Consider the following 19,366-nt stretch of genomic DNA (forward strand, 5'->3'; position numbering starts at 1 on the left):
GGCTCTACATGTACCTGATAATGTTCTGTGAACATTCTTTGCCCTACACCATTTATTGCGATAGCAACTATATGGACACTCCAAGCGCATTTTTGCGCTTGGTCGATAACACGGTCGCCGCGCGCCACATGCTGTATGTGCGAGTGAAAGCGTACGAAGGAAGCGAACGATCGCGGCTCAATCTCGTACGCAAGGGAGGAAAGCGGGAAGGAAGTACGCCGTTTTCCGTCGCGCCGGCGTCACCGCGGGCAGGGGGCGGCGTTGGACTTAGGCAGCGACTGCGTATTGCGCGGTTGCGCGGGCTTTATCTTGAAAGCGATCTGCATTGGTGGCAGAGTGCGCCGACGGCGCACGCCTTTGTGCGTGTTGTGTTCTCGCCGCTCAGTTTGCGTTGAAGCGATAGACAGCACGAAGGTCACTTCGCTCGCTGCTACTCCCGCGCTTCCGCACGACAGCGTTTTGACAGCGAGTGACCGCGGTCATTGAGTGTGGTGCGTTCTTGTTTGCCTGTGCGCACTGACACCATGCTTGGTAATTTAGTTAGTGAGCGAATGTTTAGAAGTTTATACGGCCGATATAAAGCTACTATCCTTACTTCGTATATCAGTCTACTAATTTGCTATCGCAATCGATGTTTCGCCTTTCGGGCGAAACTGCTGCTTTATTTCAAAGCATTGGGGTTCAGGGACAGGGGAGACATAATAAACCTAAAGCGGGTAGAAATAATAACCAAACGGAGGTTATCTGACATCAAGTCAAGAGTGAAATTTCACCCACTAGTTCAGAATACCTATATCACTAGCCACGGCTAGGTGGCGTGAGCCGCCGCCCGATTTAAAGGGTTCATCCATCCATCCATCCATCCATCCGTAGAGTGCTTCCAGTTTCTGCGTTGGGAGGTGTGTTTGCTTGTGACGCTTCGGGACGACTGACTCACGGTGCGCCGGCTTCCGTGCTACGTAATGTGCCAAAACATCGCCCAAAGTTCGTTGGTGCTCTCCTGTTAACAGCCGTGGTACTTCTCCGTATCTTACCGGCAGCCGTCGTAATCTCCGGACGAAGCTCTTGCCGGACCGGTGTTGCGGTGTGCGGATATACGATTGTTATCGCATAGGGCGGAGGTAGGACGTGGTGGGTTCCTGTAAACACAAGAGCGCATACCGTTCCCACTCCGATACCGTTACCTTGTCGCCGACAACGTCCCGACTCCCTCGGTGACACGATGTCGACTTGGAAAGCAGCGGTCGGCACCGACTTGAAGGTGCAATCGCAAGAGGCCGACGATGACTGGGAGACCGACCCCGATTTCGTGGTAAGTAGTACACAGCGTACAGAATAAGCGCAGCTTGAAACGAAGCACCCGATGTTCAGCCGAATTCTTGGAAACGCTGCTTACAGAACCGTGTTCGAGTTTTATTTGGGGCCACTCGGATCGCAGTGTATGCAATGTGTACGGGAGGCAGGCGCTGTCATATAGAACTGAACCTTCTCACAGCCTGCGCGCGTTTCTTCGCCCTGCCGTTTTCGACGTCCCCCACATTTAACATCGGAATTTCAGACTGCACGCCCAGACCACGAAAGGCTGGAGGTATTTAGTGACTCTCACGTTCATTAAACTTGAGCGGATATTGCAGGACTGCCGGGAAATTCTGAGGGCACGCGCTAAGTGCCACACGTGCGCTCGTTTGACGCTTTCATTCCTGTATTTTGTCGTTCCGAAGCAATACCTCGGTTTGTATCACAAGTCTGTATACGTAAACCGTTAAACCGCAAGCGCTTGCTATGACAAGCCGACCGGCAATGGATCCCCGAACAGCCCAAAGAATTTATTTTTCTTTTGTGTTAGATCTTTGTTGTCCTGTCTCCTGGAGCGTGCGTGATGTGGGGTGTGTCAACCTGTCTGCCGTGTCGTAGAAGCACGTCGTCCTCGTTTTTTTGTTGTCAGCGTCTGCACGTCCGTTTCCTCTTCTCGGTGAATTAATAAATGCCACACCGTTTAGCGTCACACGCCTGCATCTCGTTTGTCACACGGCTGTCGTCGGTGTGCACCTACCGGCGAATTGGATGCGGCCAATGTCTGAGAGAATACGAGATAACATTATAAGCGATGCGGTTAACGGATGCGATAGACATGTCACTTTCATGTATGTACTTGGGGCTTGCAGCAGTACGGGAGACTGAAGTTCAGATGATGCATTTATACAAATTATGTTTGCCGCATAAACCATCCTTGTTGGCTGCTGTTTCGTTTGATAATGCGTTTGTTAGGAACCACTGTATGTAAACTGCGCGCTTTAATTTCTAAAGCGTGTTTCTGTGTGTCAGAATGGAATCGTTCACAAAAAGCAGAGATGGCCTCATTGACTAACCCATTTGTCACAAGCAATGATTGGCAGGCACTGGCCAGTAACAACAGCCTGACTTTTGCGATAGTTGCCAATGACGATTGGTTAGTAACGTCAATTGGTAGGTTGTTTAGGCATGTCTTGGCGCACTAGACAGAGAAGTTGCGGATGCAAGATATATGTGTTGCATGTGCTTCAGGATGACTGTCATCTGATATACAGCATAATTAAAAAGCAGCCACTTGTTCTTTTACATACAATAAAAAAGGCTTTGTAAATGCAGCCCTGCAATAACTATAACTAAACTGTTAGCACAGTCAAAGGAAAGAGGGAGTATGCCTGCATTTAACTATTAAATGCGTTGCAGAATGACGTGACTGAAGAGGAACAGCGCTGGGGCTCGAAAACTGTTGAAGGCTCCGGACATGTTGCCGACGCTGTGAAGTGAGTTCTCTTTACATTGTCACCCTTGTTACTGCATTCAAACTAAGCTGCCTGGCCTATTGTGTGCCCATGCTGTCCGCATAAATCCAAACGAGAAAGAGTAAGAAAAACGACTAGGACATGTTGTGTTTCCAGGTTTGCTTGCATATGGATAATGATGGCTTAAAATTTGGGCTCCAAAGCATGCATTTTGAAACTGCACCAAGCTTAGAAACTGACTACAGAGTGATGGCAAGTCGCACTGTGATCCGTTTCCTTTCTGTTCGCATTTCAATTTATGGACTAGTTCGTGTGCTCTAGTCTAGCGAGAAACATTAACATGGAGGACGGGAAAGATACGACGCAAGCAGGTGATAACTGCGGACTAAGCTTATCTTGAAGTGCACAACACATGTCAATACAGAATGCTGACACGATTTGGAGAGATATAGGAGCACGCAGAACACAAGAAAAAGGTATTGTGTCTTCTGTGATGTACACCGCCCTTTATTTACAATCAGCTGTGTCCCCGATACCTTGTAAGTAGTTGTAGTGACATTTACTGCATAACACTTGTTTTGTGTCTTTCCTGGTTGCATCCTCTTTATGTATTTATGTATGTGTACACTTCAGAGCATACTTAGCAGGCAGTTAGTCTTGCGTGTGTGTAATACCCATGGCTGTACATTTATTTGCTGTTTTTCTGCCATAAAAAAAGAAATTTGACAATAGTGACAAAGTGTGGCATAAATGAGAGATTGCTGTAGTTCAGGTACTGAGGGCTGCTACTTGTATTGCACGTCGTGGTTGTAAGTAGTGCAATATGTTTGCAGTCATTAAGGCAAAAAAATAACAAAAAAAAAAAGTGCCATTCTTAAGACCAATAATTAATTTAAGCTCATCTCTTTCGTATGTCGAGGAAATTTTTTTGTTTGGCCCGATTTTCGCCTTAGCTGAATATATAGATATTGTAAACTTTTTCCATGTAGTGTGTGAGAACTTTACGCTGCTTTAACTAACATAACAGCATAGATTCCAGCAAACTAAACAGAGAAATAAAACACAGGACAGGCATTATCAATTTCTATGGCTTGTCTGTATTCAGACTAACATCCCTTTCAAGTGCGGAGGCTCAGGCAAATTGGTAATTCTTGGCAACATGTGGGCAAATCGCAGAAAGCAAGGATCCACAGGAAAAAGAGCATGTGAGCATGGTGTCATTTCGGCATATCAAAAACGTATTATGCCTTTCGTCACACCAGAACTAACTTTACAGAAATAAATCATTCTGTCCTTTTATTTCTACAGTTGGCTGAAAACGTTGACATGGCACGAGATTTGCAAAAAAAGCTGAATTTCCTCAAAGCCTGGCCACATAGCCTTGAATTTATTGTTTCAATGTGTAGTAGGTTTACTGACTTACACATTAGTTCATTGAATTAGTGTCTTGCCCCAAAGTGCACAAATTCGCATTATCTCTAACACCTATGTCCTGTGAACGTTTGTGGCTAACTAGCTGTAGATCATTTCTCGTATGTATTTGGTAGGATGACTCTATGGCCCAACTCGCTTGTGACCTGTTGGTTGGTGTTGGCTAGCACAGTGTAATTAAACCTTTCGTCAATTTCTCCTCCAGTATCAACGAACTCCGAGAACAGGTCACCAAGGACGATGCAGCCTACAAGAAGCGAGTGCTTGAAGAACTGCCCAAGGCCTCCTACGGATACGGGGGCAGGTTTGGTGTCCAGAATGACCGAATGGACAAGGTAAGAAAAGTCATTTTGATCCACCTGGCCATGCCCTCACGACCTGTGTCATGAAGTCCAGCCACCTCATGGTCTCACACAGTGCCTCTCATGACTTCTATGGAGCATGATGAGCAGTCTTTGAATTTGAAACTATGTTTTGCCTGAATTCAGCTTCTGTCACAAATCTCATGTTCCGTAAACTTTTATGTCCAACTGTACTTCCACTTTAGTGCTTCGTGAAGCCAACTGAAATTTGCTAGAGTGCAGCTTTAATGTGCTTATGTTATCTGGCATTGATTAAGAGGCAGTTATAAACATGTTTGTACGATTATTTTTTCACAGTCTGCTGTTGGGAACGATTACGTGGCATCGCTCCACAAGCACGCCTCTCAGACGGATGCCGTCAAGGGCTTCGGTGGCAAGTTTGGTGTCCAGAAAGATCGTCAGGACAAGGTTGGTTCTGAGTGGAGGGTGCTTTCACGAAATAAACCATTCATGCTACGCTATTCAAACTGTACTGTACTTATCTCGTTTGTAAGAGTTACATATTGTCCTACATTATCTTTGCATCATACGATGCACATGCACTCACATATTCTCATATTTATTTATGTTGCAAGGATCGTTACTATAATAATTCATAATGTATAATAACATGTTACAGTAATGTAAGAAGGGAAGTACAATGTATAATATACTGCTTGAACTTCTTTCCCCGTTTTCTGTGTGCATGCGTTGCTGTAGTTGCTAAACACGTCCTTCTGTAATGTAATCGTTTGCTGAGGTTATTGCTAGTAAAGTCACAGAATGAATGACTAAATAAACTATGCATAGGTAACTCGTATTGCTCCTTTCTCTTCTTTTGTTTCTACAGTGTGCTGTCGGCTGGGAACATCACGAATCGGTCGAGAAACATGCTTCTCAGAAAGGTGATTGCCCGTCATCGATCTATTGTTTGTTGCACGCAAGGCTTTCACGGTGGTTAGACATTGTGGGCCCTTGCACTTGTCAGTGCTTGAGTGCCTTTCCATTGAGTCATACGCCCTTGTTTTGCATATGTTAACTATGTGTCATGCATGGCTTCAGCTGCAGTTAGCATATTGGGCCGTTGAACTTCTGAGAAACATTTCATCTGCCTTGGTTTCTAATGCCACCTTTAATTTAGAGAAACACGTTTTGACCCAGTGGCAGTTGCGCAGTGACTGGCGTTCTACTGCTGCGCACAAGGTCGGGAGTTTGATTTTCAGTCATGGTGGCTGCATTATGAAGAGAGCGAAATGTTAAAATGCTTGTGTAATACTTAGATTTAAGTGCAAGTTAAAGAACACGGCGTTAAATCCTCGTTGTATTTTATTTCGAAACATGTTTTGACATGTCACTTTCGTCTGAAATTGAATTCATACAACACCCCTATAGTGGAATTTCCCTTGAAGAGTCACCTTAAATGGACACTCAAGGAAAAATACTAAGTCGAGCTAGATCGATAGACTATTCGTCTAGCCGTGTATCATCGTTTTATGTGTGCCATTATGTCTGTTTATTCCGTGGAAAATGGCTGCCGAAGGTCTTGCTACTGCTTCTCAGTTTAAACTGCCCGCGCCAGAAAGGACAAGTTTACATAATCCCCCACATGACCTCCCTCTTCGCCAGCTCTCTGTGAGTCAGCCAGCGTTGACGTCGCACGAGAGGTACCGTAGTCCAAGATAGGTGGCACCACTCTGATTTTTTTTTTGTATTTCGTCATTTTCTCCCTTACAAAAACTCTTTTCTTGCTACGAGTGACAAATTCGTGATTACAGAAGCATAGTCTTTCAAGCCAGCTCGACCTATTGTTTTCTTTTAGTGTCTTTTTAAATATTAAATTATTATTATAAGTGTTTTAAGAAAGAAATAAATCAAGCTCTTCCACATCTTTGTTGCAAATCCGTAATATAATTGAGAAATGAGTGTGAGCTAAGGTGGTGTAATGGCAGTGTGGTTTACCATGGGGAATTATATCTGAAACGTGAATGACTTAAGTCTAGAATTGCTCAAAGCCTAGCTTGAAAAAAACTGTTTTCCAAAGGCTCACCAAGCAGTTGCAAAGCTGCTAAAGTTTGCCATTAAGCACCATAAAAAATCATACTGGTTAAAAAGGAACACTTTATATTTGATTTTACCCTACATGGGGTCAAGGTCACAACCATTGACACAAGATTTATTTGATGGCTCATTTCATCAGTATTTTTCTTGCGAATGCTTCATTGAGCAAAGTGACTTTGGCTGATCGCAGACTACAGTACTGGATTTGGTGGCAAGTTTGGCGTCCAAAAGGAACGCCAGGACAAATCGGCAGTGGGCTGGGAGTTTCACGAGAAGACGCAGAAACACGCCTCACAGACTGGTAAGTTCTGGAGATTCGACTGTGCACAAATTCAGCATGAACAGCCCGGAGATGATTTAAAAATTTGCACAGTTGGCAAAATGATATTTCTGCGTAGCAGAAAAGCTTTTACACCAGCCTATTTGCTAGCACTACAGTCGAACCGTGATATATATATAGAATCTGAAAGTGATCACAAAAAAGTTCTACATATAGGGAATTCGATATATAAAATAAAAAATTCTATACACAAGTTTTCAAGGGGATTTTACAGCTGTTCCATATGCACAATAATTCGCTATATGTGGGTCCGATATATCCAGGATCCTGTACCATCGCATGTTTTACTCTAACTTCTCACCGTTTGGGGTGTATCTTGTCCCAAAACAATACCATATAGACTCGTGTAAGGGCGGCACCCCCAACTTGGCAGCCTAAAATTTGGGAAAAAAATGTTTCTAATGGATAAGAAATCGCATTCGGTGCCCCAATGCCGTTTGCACGTGTTGGCGAATTTTCGCATGCTGCGTACTTCGGCGTGCCACTATTAGATGCCATCTAGTAGTGGCGTCTAGTATCTAGAGCCATCTAGAAGAAAAAGTGCGGTCCTTACACGAGTCTGTATGGTAATCGTCTATTTTGCATGCCCTTCTTTAACGCTGCATATCTGGTACTTCCAGGTATCCGTCTTTTCAGCATTACATAGTATTCTTGACAGGAAGGTAGCAAGGGCATAGTTTTAAAAAAAGTAAAAGCAAAAAAGATAAATGACGATTATTGTTTGAGGACAAGATACACCACAAATGGCGTAAACTCTTTTTAGAATGTTCCGTTAGGGGACCATAGTTAGCATTGCAATTGAGTCGGCTGGGCCCAGTTTCCGTGGTTGCCAGCTCCACTGCTATTCTGAAGTCACGGAGAGGTTTAAATTCTCTGTACACATTTGAAACTATTGCTTGAAACTGCTGTTGGGTCATTTTTCAGACAATGGGCAAGCATGGAGTGCCTGAAAAGTGTTCTTGTTGTTGCGAGCTGGTTTTCATCCCACCTACAGTTGATGTCTTGTGCATCGCGCTGTGTTGCTAGGTGCAGGGGTGTAAACTCCCTTAAAGCTCCCTACTCTCTTTTTGTGGCTTAGACTATGCCATTGGCTTTGGTGGCAAGTTTGGAGTCCAGAGTGACCGGCAGGACCCATCGGCTGTTGGCTGGAACCACATCGAGAAGCTGGAGAAGCACGAATCACAGAAAGGTGAGGATGAGTTGGGCGAGGCTGTGACTTGGGTGAAAAATATAACGGCGCCTATGAGTAGGACAAGAGCCGACGATGCACTCAAACACTGTACTGTCGCATGCGAACAGACAACGCAGACAAGCGCCATCTGCTTTCAGATGTGAGCAGAAAACACACGCTGCTGTCACCTGCTGTTTTTCTGTTTTTAGACATTGTTTTTCCTTCACCCAAGTGTGCACTAACTGACCCCAAATTATCACTCTAGGGAGTATGACTTGTGACTATCCTCGCATAGTCATCATGTGACATTTGTTGCAGAGCGAAGGCTGTCCTCCTTCACCTATCTCCAAACAACCTGTTTTCTGTGTCATTGGAACTAACTGAATGACTGGAAATTTACACATCATTGCACCGTTTTGTACAGAAAATGGAAAAAACCAACAGTTCGAGTTCAAACTTTGGTTCGGCATCATACTTTGGCCCTGAAGAGTGTGTAAGCAGTACCACGGCAAAGTCCGAATAATAGATTGAGTTCGCAAAAATGGTCAGCTACTGTACTTCCTCCAAGGCACATGTTGCAAATCCAGAATTGAAGCTGTGCAACAAAGTCATATTCATTTAGTAGAAATCACTGTTTCTAGATATTTGTCTCTGAAATGTGATCTGGAATGCTTAATGCTGTATATTGTGTTCGAAGTACGTTGGCATTTCCAGAAAGCATTGCCCACACATTGAGGTATGTACATGTGTTCTGTGGCTTTATCTCTTCAAGTTATCCACCTGAATAAGCAGTATTGCAGTGTCTAGCTCGAGCTATATTTAAAGAGTCTGTGTAATTGTGAAGTCCAGTACCTTTAACATACCTAACAGGGAACACTACAGTATTATCCATGGCATTATTGTGCTCATCTGATATACAAACAAAAATGATTTTGTACACATTCTCTCCTTAGGCGATAGCTGAGGGTGGTCTGAAGAATTGTTTTCTTCCTCAACATAGTCAGCAAGTATTCACTGAACTCATCTTAAGTACATGCTGCCAGCGATTGGCCATCGTTGTGGCAGTAATCTCGTTAGCATGACAATTGGTATCGTCAGTAGTTGTCACCAGCCAGTCAGGAAACACTCTTATGTGACAGAAGTTTCGGGCATAACACGCCCTCATCCCTAACTTTGCAATGTGGCAGCCGAGACTTGGGTTTCTGCGCTCATTGTCAACAACCATTCTGGAGGCCATGCTCACGTGACAGCACACAATATAGCATACTGCCGCTTCTCCGTGTGTCTAGGTTGAAAATAGTATTCAACTGTTCATCTGGTAATGCCACAATTCTTTTGCTTTCTTTTTGATGTTGGTGCACAGATTATTCCAAAGGGTTTGGCGGAAAGTTTGGCATAGAGAAGGACAAGCAGGACAAGGTAGGCATGGGTCCTTTTACCTACTATCGAATGCGATACGCCGAGGCGTTTATACATACAGTCAAACCTCAATATAACGAAGTTGCACTTACAGCGAAAAACTTTGTTATATCGAGGTTTTGTTAATTCAATACAACTAAGATGGGGAAATAAAAATAGTTCGTTACATCTTCGTTATATCCAGGTTTGACTGTATGCCTTTTTGTAACCCCTTATAAAATTAATTGATTGTTTTATTTGTTTGTGGCCTCGGCACTTTAGTTTGCCATCAATGGCGTGTCCGAGGTAATTTGCTTAAGAGACCTTGTTCTAAGTGTCTTGCATAGGCCTTGAAACTACATTTGTAATGCGAATGTTGGTGATGATCACATATGCAGAAGAATGCTTTAAATATTGTAAGCTTTCTCTGTTGTAATTAATAGAGGCTCCGTCTTTCCCAATTCTTTGCAGTGCGCACACACGTTTGCTGAAGTTGAGAAGCCCAAGCCCGCATACCAGAAACCGAGGCCCGACATTGGTAATTGTTACAGAGACTATGTTCCTGTACGTTTCATATCCCCTTCAGGTATTGTGTGCACAAACCTGCTCGCCAAGATAGTGCATGAAAAGCAAAAGCAGAATGCAAATGATGATATTTAAATTGTGTCATATACATCTTTAAACATTTCTGATTGGACCTGTGCTGCAAGTTTGAACAACACGTGTAAAGTGTTTTAGTCAACCAAGTTGGAAGGTAGGTTGGGTCTTTTCTCTCGGTCATCATAGCCTTAGTTGCTTTAGCGCCACAAAACCCCACATAACTAACTCTCGGTGTCATTATGTCGTCCTTTTTGTTTTCGGTGTTTTACACCGGGCATATTTTTTTAGTGGGTCAGATAGGTACTGCTTTCCAAGCATGCTAGACATTATAAATAGTTGATGTTCTCGTATCTGACGTCACTGTAGAGAGCTTGCTGATAGAGTCGTCAGAACTCGATCAAGAGTTCAAAATTGTCAATCCACGGTGCAGCTGTACACTTTTGATAATTGTGAAGATGCAAGAAATGTGGTGAAACTAAATTTTTGATAGTTATCAGTGCCTCAAGGAGATATTTGCAAGCACATGTTAATAGTTACGCACATGTTTTACACTCTATAAAACATGTCCTGTAGTTGTAAGTGCACTATGGCTATCCATATGGTCCATGGGATTTTCAGTATTGAATCTGTCTGGGACGGCTCTTAAGTGGCTGACCTTAGATTAGGCCGAGTCTGATTGCTGAGAAAACAGTGTGCCTGTTCTTCTCTGTAAGCAGCAGGCTATCACTGTAGATGGCAAAACGACATTCCTTTGGTGCCACTCATTCAGCACACTGGCTCGTTTTGATATTTCAAAACAAATTATTCCACCTTCTGTACGATTTTTTTTTTCTTGGGTATTATTGCATCACTAGTCACAGATCCGGCATGTAGATAGGTTCATCCTATTCCCCCTTTTTCATTGGATTGGAAATTGCAAGGACACCTCTGTGAATTTGTTATTGCTCGTATGGGTCACTTGACACTACACATGATAAAAAAAAATATTGTAATGGAAAATGAAATGGAATGTTACAAATTATGGGCCCTAATGTCGCTGCCCATGTTGTGGTGGTCCTTCTTATGAGTAATGCCTGTTTCATATGGTGTGATTTTTCTTGCGATTTCACGCATTCCACATTGCAAGTGTGGCAGATGAGCTGCTGACCTGTCATGCATGCAATTTTTCGATGTTCGGAAACCACTACTGAACTTAACGCGAGCATTCTTTTCCTTGCGTGTGCAGAGGTGACCTCAGAGAGCGCCAAAAGCCTGCGCTCCTCGGTTTGAGAACATGGCCAAGGCTGGCGAGGAGGAGGCGCGGAAGCTTGCCGAAGAGGAGCGGAAGCGGAGGCTCCAGAAGGACCAGGTTGAGAAGGAGGTGGCCAAGAAGTCCGAGGAAGAGCGCCAGAAGCGGCTCCGCGACGAACACAAGCGCATCGACCAGCTTCAGGAACAGCTGAAGGCTGCCGAAGGCCACGACCGCGACGAGGAGGTTTCGGAGCAGAAGCCTCGGTCTGACAGTGCCGGTAGCCAGCCCGACGAGTCGGAGCTGATCCGGCCCGGCACACGGAAGAACCATTCGCGAGTCTCGGTCATCCCGCGGGAGCTTGTTGTGCCAACTAAGCAGGTGGGCAGTGTTCCAACATGCTCGATTGTGAGTTATATCTTGTGCTTCAGATGCTCGTTTGAAGATAAAGCTTTAGTTCGAGGCTGTTTTCATTATTCAAGCACGCGTGAAATGCAGAAATGTTGGAGACAACTGCTGAAGTTAGGCAGCAGTTACAGTTAGACAGATTTGGATGAAATTTGTTGCATTTCAGAGAGAAACCCAAATTCTGCTGCCTGTAGCAAATTATCATATATTACAAAGTAAACCTAAGACGTTTCCTGCTGATATTAGCTCCTAATGAATACTTATGCTCATAATGAATATTATAGGAATATTAGAGGTTTGACTGTTTTATAGTTTTGTAGTGATGGCAGGGCTTTTCATTTATTTTTCATCGCGACAGGTGACCAGTCCCGACGTCTCCCCAACACAAGAGACCGAACCGCCGGCGCCAACGAAGACTGCAGCTCCTCCCATGGCCAAGGTGTCTGCGATGCCCGTGGGCGCAACGGCGCTGTTTGCGGAAGATGAAGAAGAGGCGCCCACAGCGGCACAGGTCGTGGAGCCAGAGTCGGAACCAGAACCTGCCGCGGTGGTCGAGGAGGCCCCCAAGAAGATTGTGCCGCAGATCCACCACTCGCCGGTCGAGTCGGAGTCGAGCCCAGAGTCTGGACCCGGTACGTATTTCTAGAATTGACACCTTCTTAGCAATGAGAGGCCTTCGAAAGAAGTACTAGAACACCTGTTCCACATCGGGGGTGTGCTTCTGGCCCATTGCTATGCATTGTTGGCTATGGCGTTCTGTCACTAAACCTGAAATGGTCATGGGTTCAGTTCTCGACCGCAGTGGGCACATTTCGATGAGGGTTAAGTGCAAAAACGTTCCTGTGCTTATATTTTAGGTGCACGGTAAAAGAAACCCAGATGGTTAAAATAATACAGACTTAATTAGTAAACACATTGGCATTTGCAAAATACCGGATAGGTGTACGACAGCAACAACGCTGGTAGCAACATCTTGCGACCCCGAGTCTAACGAGAGAGCACACAAAGATCCGTTGACTTGCCGTATTCTAATTCTGCTGGTGTAAAGCGGTGCTAGCTTTCTGTTTAGTCCATTCTTAGCTCTATTTTGCTTTAGAAATCCCTCATAGCCCCACTGTACAACTTTGGGGCGTCAATCCTCACGATTTAATTTAATATTGAGTGTGCTTCTACAAGGTGACAGTTTTGAGCAAGTTGGTACGGTCAGTCCTCGATGTAACCAAGTCACATGTGGAGCAATATTTCGTTTTTTGTATCCTGTACTTGTTATAAAAGAGCTAAACAGAAATTGGCACCCGCTTGTGACGATACAACACAATTATGAATGTGAAAAACAAGCTAAGATACAAGAATGCTTAATTGCACAACTCTTGCCACTGCTGCACCGGAAATCAACGCAGGCCAAGCTAAGCTTTCACCTGAAGTGAGCTCTGTCTGCTGTTCAGTGATGACACCAGAGACCAAAACATGCATTTTTTTTTTCTAATGACCACCTATATGACAGAGGAGTGCATCTAACATTGCTTTTGTAGGTGTTTCAGCTTTTTACTGCTGGCTTGCATATCTTGAGCCTCATAAAAATATAAAAATTTGCTTCACTATTACCAGTACCCTGTCAGATCCCATATTTTTATTTCATTATGGCAGTACAACACTGATCGAAATGAAGGATGGCCTACCAAATCCTATTGTTACTTCATTATATCCAATTATTTGTTGTATCCGATCGTTTGTTACACTCTATAATGTGTTGTTTCTGAGTTCGTTAAGGTGTACTGGTAAGAGAGTACTGTTTTTTAACAGTATATCAGCACAGTAAACAGGGTAGTACGCTGGTAATGAGCACTCGCCTTTCTCCCAGCTTGTATACCATCAGAAAGGCATGTCTTTATCATGGCATTGTTTTGTTTGTTTTCCTCTTAGCCTTCCCGTTCTGATGCACATGAGAGGCTTAAATGCTTTTGCGTTTAGCCACCGCAAAACCAATTCATGTGAAAGATCTCTACTTTGGGAGAGTGTTTTTTTTCCAAGTGACCCATAGCAATATTATTCTCTTTCTGTTTATTAACAGGTGAACCATTGGAAGAAGGAATCTATGAGCATTTGGAGCCAGTGTCGACCGAGAAGAAAATGTCAGCTGTAGCATTGTACGACTACCAAGCCGGTAAGGCAACTGCCTCGTGAAGCACTTAGTAGGGACTCATTATTGACCATAGTTTGTGAGACGTTTGCAGGGACCAAGTCAGACCATCTTGCAGAAAATTTCACCTTTTATTTACCCTTTAACTATTTACCCATTTAACCCTTTAGAGGCCTTAGATGAGCTCAGCTCACTTCTGGTCGAAACCAGTTTTATTGATTTTGACAAATCCGCTTCGAGTATATTAAAGAGCATTTAACTGAGTTTTTGAGAAACTGAGCATAAGGAATAGTTTTTTAGTTACTATCGGATGCCGCAGATGGCGGTGCAGGTTCTGGCAAGTACCTGTACTCATTGCATGTGGGACTGCCTGCAGAGGAAGCATAGCCTTCAGCTTAAAGCTCTAACACTTCAGAGCTGTCTTGACATCATTTTTGTCGCAAGTGTTGGCCGTTACTTGCAGTTATTGAGAGTTATGCTCTGCGTAAAAAATATTACACAAATGGTTCAGTTGCAGTCATGACATCTTTATTGTGCGTGCACATGCATAGATTTGTGTCTGTGGGAGTGCACTGCGTCTTTTAATGGTGTTTTGTGCGGAATCAGTTCATCGTAGCTACATTTGCTATTATTCGTTGAGAAGCCTAGTAACTTTCAGGTCTTGCATGTGACCTCTGGTACATTTGGTTAAATCCACAGTAGGCAAGTTTAGGCCTTTTTTGTCCACAGGACCTCTCAGCCTTTGAGAATCGTTAACCTGACTCTTTCTAAAGATAAGAGTCCCAAGTACTCATGGTGTTATAGTTATTCTTGGAGCATGTTGTACATTGTTGCGGTGTCACAGAGAGCATGCCAATCACAGGCAGACACTGTGCAGGAGAAATGGTACTCTTGTTAATAGTATTTCCCGAATGATATTCTTTCTGTCGGGCTAGCAGAGTTTGTGTATAGCAGCTTGATGAGTTTTCCTCCTAATGCAGCTGACTACGATGAGATATCTTTCGACCCCGATGACATCATCACAGACATTGAAACGGTAAGTGGTGGCAATCATTTTTCTCTGCTGCTACTGCTTTTCTGAGTAACAAAGCAATTGAAGCCAGCAGCCAGTGAAGTGAAGGAAAGCTTAAAGGAAGTGCTTTTTATCATTATTATTTATTTGAAATGTAGAAATATTAAGTAAAAAAAAAAGTTGACAAAAAAGCCATTGCTGCCTTTGGAAGCTGACCCAACAACAGCCACATGATGTGTGTTATACTCCGCAAATTGAGGTGGTGGCTATTCTCCAGTCCGCTTTCTTAGGTGTATGTTTACTGAAGCTAGCCCTGGGAGTGTTAACCAGCGCTACCTGCGGCCATGATGGTAGATGAGCATTATTTCAACCTCAAGCATCACATGGTTCCTGCATCAACCTGTTAAATGAATGTCCAGCTCAGTAAAACGTGGAAGTGAGATGCTTCATCTTTAAAATTGAGCCTGTGGACTAACGAGTACAATATGTATCCAATGTTTTGTTACTGCAGAATTCAACTGTACCCATGCCTTTATTCTCTGTTAACCTTCGTACTCAGATCGACGAAGGCTGGTGGCGCGGGAAGTGCAACGGCAAAGTCGGCCTCTTCCCGGCAAACTACGTTCAACCTCTTTACTGAAGCTTGCATCTTGAAGGCGAGCTTGTCTGAACCACGGTTGTGCCACTCTCTATGATGAAGATGGTGCAGATTCTTCCACAACTTGCTCAACGGCGGTCTTCTTTGGGCATCCAACTTGCGCATCGCTCGCCCATCCAAGACTTCGACATTCGGTCATGACCCATCGGTGGCAGTTTCTCGAACAACCATTGGTGGCAGCTTTTGTTGTCGTCTATTGATTGTCACTTCTTCACGCTACCATTTTGACTACTGAACTGAACAAACGTGCATGATGAAGTATGTTGAACGCTGTTTCATTTTGGTGATTCAAGTCGAAGGTCAAGTGGCACTTCTCGGCATGATGCCTTCCTCGAAATGACTTGACCGAGACCAGGTCACAGGCTTTGTATGAGATCCGACAACCTGTCATTTTACGGCAGGTGACAGTGATTTACTTCATCTTATCCCATGGCAAATCGCTGTGCGTGAGGAGCGATTTGTGTTTGAAGCAACAGTAGGCCATAGAGTGTGGAAGTGAGTGTTGGTTCACAATTTTAGTATGGCAACACATCAGAAAATTTTAACCTATTGTTATATAAATATGCACTTGACAGAATACCAGACACCAGAGACATGGAGGGCAGTAACAATGCTGGTAGCGGCACCTTGTGGTGGTTTGTTCAACTACAAAGTGTTAGAAACATGTTCCGTTTCCTGCTGTTCTTTCCAAATAAAAAAAAAAGACACTACACGTTTGTGATTATGCTGTTGCTGGCACCTTTACACCAGCAACTGAGTAGAACATAGCCTGTCTCGCAATAATAGTTGAACTCAACATCACCAGATAGCGCTACCACAGCAGCTGCTTATGTCTACGTCACCGCTTTTCCCTAAATGGTAATACATTTACAAACAAACCAAGACTCGGTTATCCGTAGAGGGAGTAGATTTGCATGGGCAGTCTCATCTCTCGTGTGAACTTAGTCGAAATAAGTGTGAAAAACTTCTTTTTGTAGGTTTTATGATGTGCGCATTTATGGACCTGCAGGGTCATACCAGAGGTACAGATCCTTGGGAAGTGTTAAACACCGTATGTGCCACTGGTACACGTGCGTCATCGAAAAGTAGTCCGAGATTGTATTCTTTGTAACGGAAAATGTTCAAGTTGGACTAGCATGAAATTGCTGTTTTTCGAGCACATTCAGGCCAGTATGACAACGGTTGAAGACTGTGTTTCACCATGTGTGTATACAGCTTTGAATTTTGTGACTGACCCCAATCTTTTTTAATTTATTCCTTTTGCCTACATTTGTGAGAGACGTTATTGCTCCAGATTTGTCGAGCTTATTACTGTATTTTGAGAACTTAGTTTCTTTTTTTTCAAGTTGTGATGATGATTATGGAAGTGTAGAAAGGCGCAGTTTTGCTGCTTCAGATATTTGTTGTAGATTAGTTGACTATAATAGCTTTTATTTCACAATCTTTTACTCTTCTGTGTCCAATCCTGCTTTGGGACCTTCTTATACGTCAGCTCCATTTTTAGATTATATATTTGTAATTTTTCTTTTAGAAACTGTCTGTTGGGCCCAGTTTTATCGGTTTCGATGCCTCCTGTCTGATGGGACTGCTCCTCAAACAACTAATTTAGTCCAATGAATGCTTTACCGAAATGTTCTTTTCCTTCTTTTTTGGTTTTTGAAAGACTTGTTGTATTCTCGGTGCTTTTATATTCACTCATGTTTATGTAATTTAAATGCTTAATTCATTCCAGATTCTGGTGGAAAATTGCGCAAGCATTTCGCTTTCAGAATGTTCACTTTGCCTCCTACGTCACGCGAACAGTGTTCAATTTGCGCTCTCTCCTCACGGTGCTGGCCAATCGCGAGAGTGCAAGGGAACGTTCGGAAAGCGAGATGCTTGAGCGGTCTAGCCCCCCGATTTACTTAATTACGCATACCGCTGGTGTACTTATCCAATGTTAATCGTGGGTTCTTGATGTGGTGCCAAGTTTGTTTTTCACAAGGTATCTTACGGTCTATCGTAAGACTCTGTAGGCATGTAATGAGCAGATGTTTGGTATCTATAAACATTTTTTTGTTCTTGTAGGCTTCCAGTGCACACGTGCATAAATTAATGTAGAAAAGTATTTCAGGGTCATTGCACTATCAGACATCAGTTTACAAGCAATCTGTTGATGGCACCCGAAAATTTTTGTTCTGCACGGATGCCATTAACTGAGCTACACTGTTTGTACGATTACATGGATTTCGCAATAAACAATCATATTGTTTTCATACAATACATTTTGGCCCTGCATTCATTATGACAATGCTGGTACTGCTGGTAATGGTAAGCAATGGTAAGTTTGATTAGGCTGTGCTAATCGCTGAGTTGGCTAAATCCACAAAGCCTTTCTTGCGTAAAGGGTGCTTTGCAGGCCTATGAAAAGTCGTCTCATCATCATCAGCCTATTATGTCCTCTGCAGGACGAAGGCCTCTCCCAGCATTCTCTGATCCTTATTTTCAATCAACTGACTCCCATCCAATTCCAGCGAATTTTCCAATTTCATCACACTTCCTAACTCTGCCCTCCTTGACTGTGCTTCCCTTCTCTTGTCACGAATTATGTAACTGTAATAGACTATCAGTTATCCATACTGCACATTACGTGGTTTGCCTAGCTCCATTTGTTTCCTCTTAATGGTAACTAGAATATCGGCTACCCCCGTTTGCACTCTGATTCACACCACTGTCTTCCTGCCTCTTTATGCTACGCCTATCATTTTGCGTTCCATCACTCGTTGCATGGTCCTTAGCTTTATTAACCCTCAAGTTTCTGCCCTGTACGTTAGTGCCAGTAGAATACAGTGATTGTCCACTTTTCTTTTCAAGGATGGCAGTAAGCTGCTGGTCACTACTTGGTAATGCCTATCTGTATGTGCTCCAACCCATTTTCATTCTGTTGATTTTCGTATGTTTCAGGCCCCACAATAACTGACCTAGATAAGCACGTTGGGCAGATTCTGAAGGCTGACTGCCAATGGCTAATGTGTCTTCTCTTGCCAGCCTACTGAACATTACCATAGTTTCCTGCACACTAATCACTAAACTTGTTGTAAGACTGTCAGCTATGGCCCTCTATCATTTGTTGCAAGTCATCCATTAAGAAATCTCGCGACTCCTTCTCTTTGCTTTGAGTGGCTTGGTACGAAGTTGCCAGATCTCTCGTATGGATCAGAAATGAAGAAAGGAACTCGAATAATTTGTGTGCTTCATCAGATGTGACACTATTCCAAATTGCCTCTCATCCCCTCCCTTGCCACACCTTCTTGTACTTATCACTGTGCTGATGGATAATGGTACATCGGAATCCATGATTCAAATTCAGCCCCCCCCCCCCCCTCAAAAAAAAAAAAAAAAAAAAAAAACGAATCCTCGATTTAAATTTGCAACCCCCTTGAACATGGCACCCCTCTCCCTTGTACGCATTTATGATGGTAAATTTGTGATTAGCTCACACTCACTGGCGCCCCTCCCGTCATGCTCCGTTTGCATGCTTCGGCGAGGACTCGCTCGGGATGTAACCTGAATCCGCCCCTGCTCACACTCGTGCAGTAACCAGAATGGTTAGGCAAGTGATCCGGTCTGCAATTTGGTGAATGGCCAGCACACGACGGTGAATGGCCAGCATTCTTGAGCCAGTCATTGTTGCCGAGGCGACTTGGCTAACACTTCTGTGTCAGCCAATCACGTATGCTGATCCAACTGTCCTGATCTACTGGACATTTCGCCCATCTGTTTTCATCCTATGTTAGCACGAAACTGTACAGCTTAAGCATATGCGACAGGACG

General features: G+C 43.7%; 1 protein-coding gene across 1 annotated transcript; it reads left to right on the forward strand.

The window, feature by feature from the left end:
* The first annotated feature begins 866 nt into the window (after positions 1 to 866).
* Positions 867 to 17,815, forward strand: LOC119463389 (src substrate protein p85-like). The gene is given in 15 exon segments (XM_037724228.2): positions 867 to 1,312; positions 2,713 to 2,789; positions 4,405 to 4,534; positions 4,859 to 4,969; positions 5,391 to 5,445; positions 6,789 to 6,899; positions 8,017 to 8,127; positions 9,473 to 9,528; positions 9,979 to 10,045; positions 11,333 to 11,367; positions 11,369 to 11,716; positions 12,102 to 12,375; positions 13,815 to 13,907; positions 14,864 to 14,919; positions 15,455 to 17,815. Coding segments are annotated over 15 exon segments (1,695 nt in total). The 5' UTR covers positions 867 to 1,222; the 3' UTR covers positions 15,536 to 17,815.
* The last annotated feature ends 1,551 nt before the right edge of the window (positions 17,816 to 19,366 follow it).

The sequence above is a fragment of the Dermacentor silvarum genome, chromosome 9 (assembly GCF_013339745.2).
Source record: "Dermacentor silvarum isolate Dsil-2018 chromosome 9, BIME_Dsil_1.4, whole genome shotgun sequence".
Classification (NCBI taxonomy): domain Eukaryota; kingdom Metazoa; phylum Arthropoda; class Arachnida; order Ixodida; family Ixodidae; genus Dermacentor; species Dermacentor silvarum.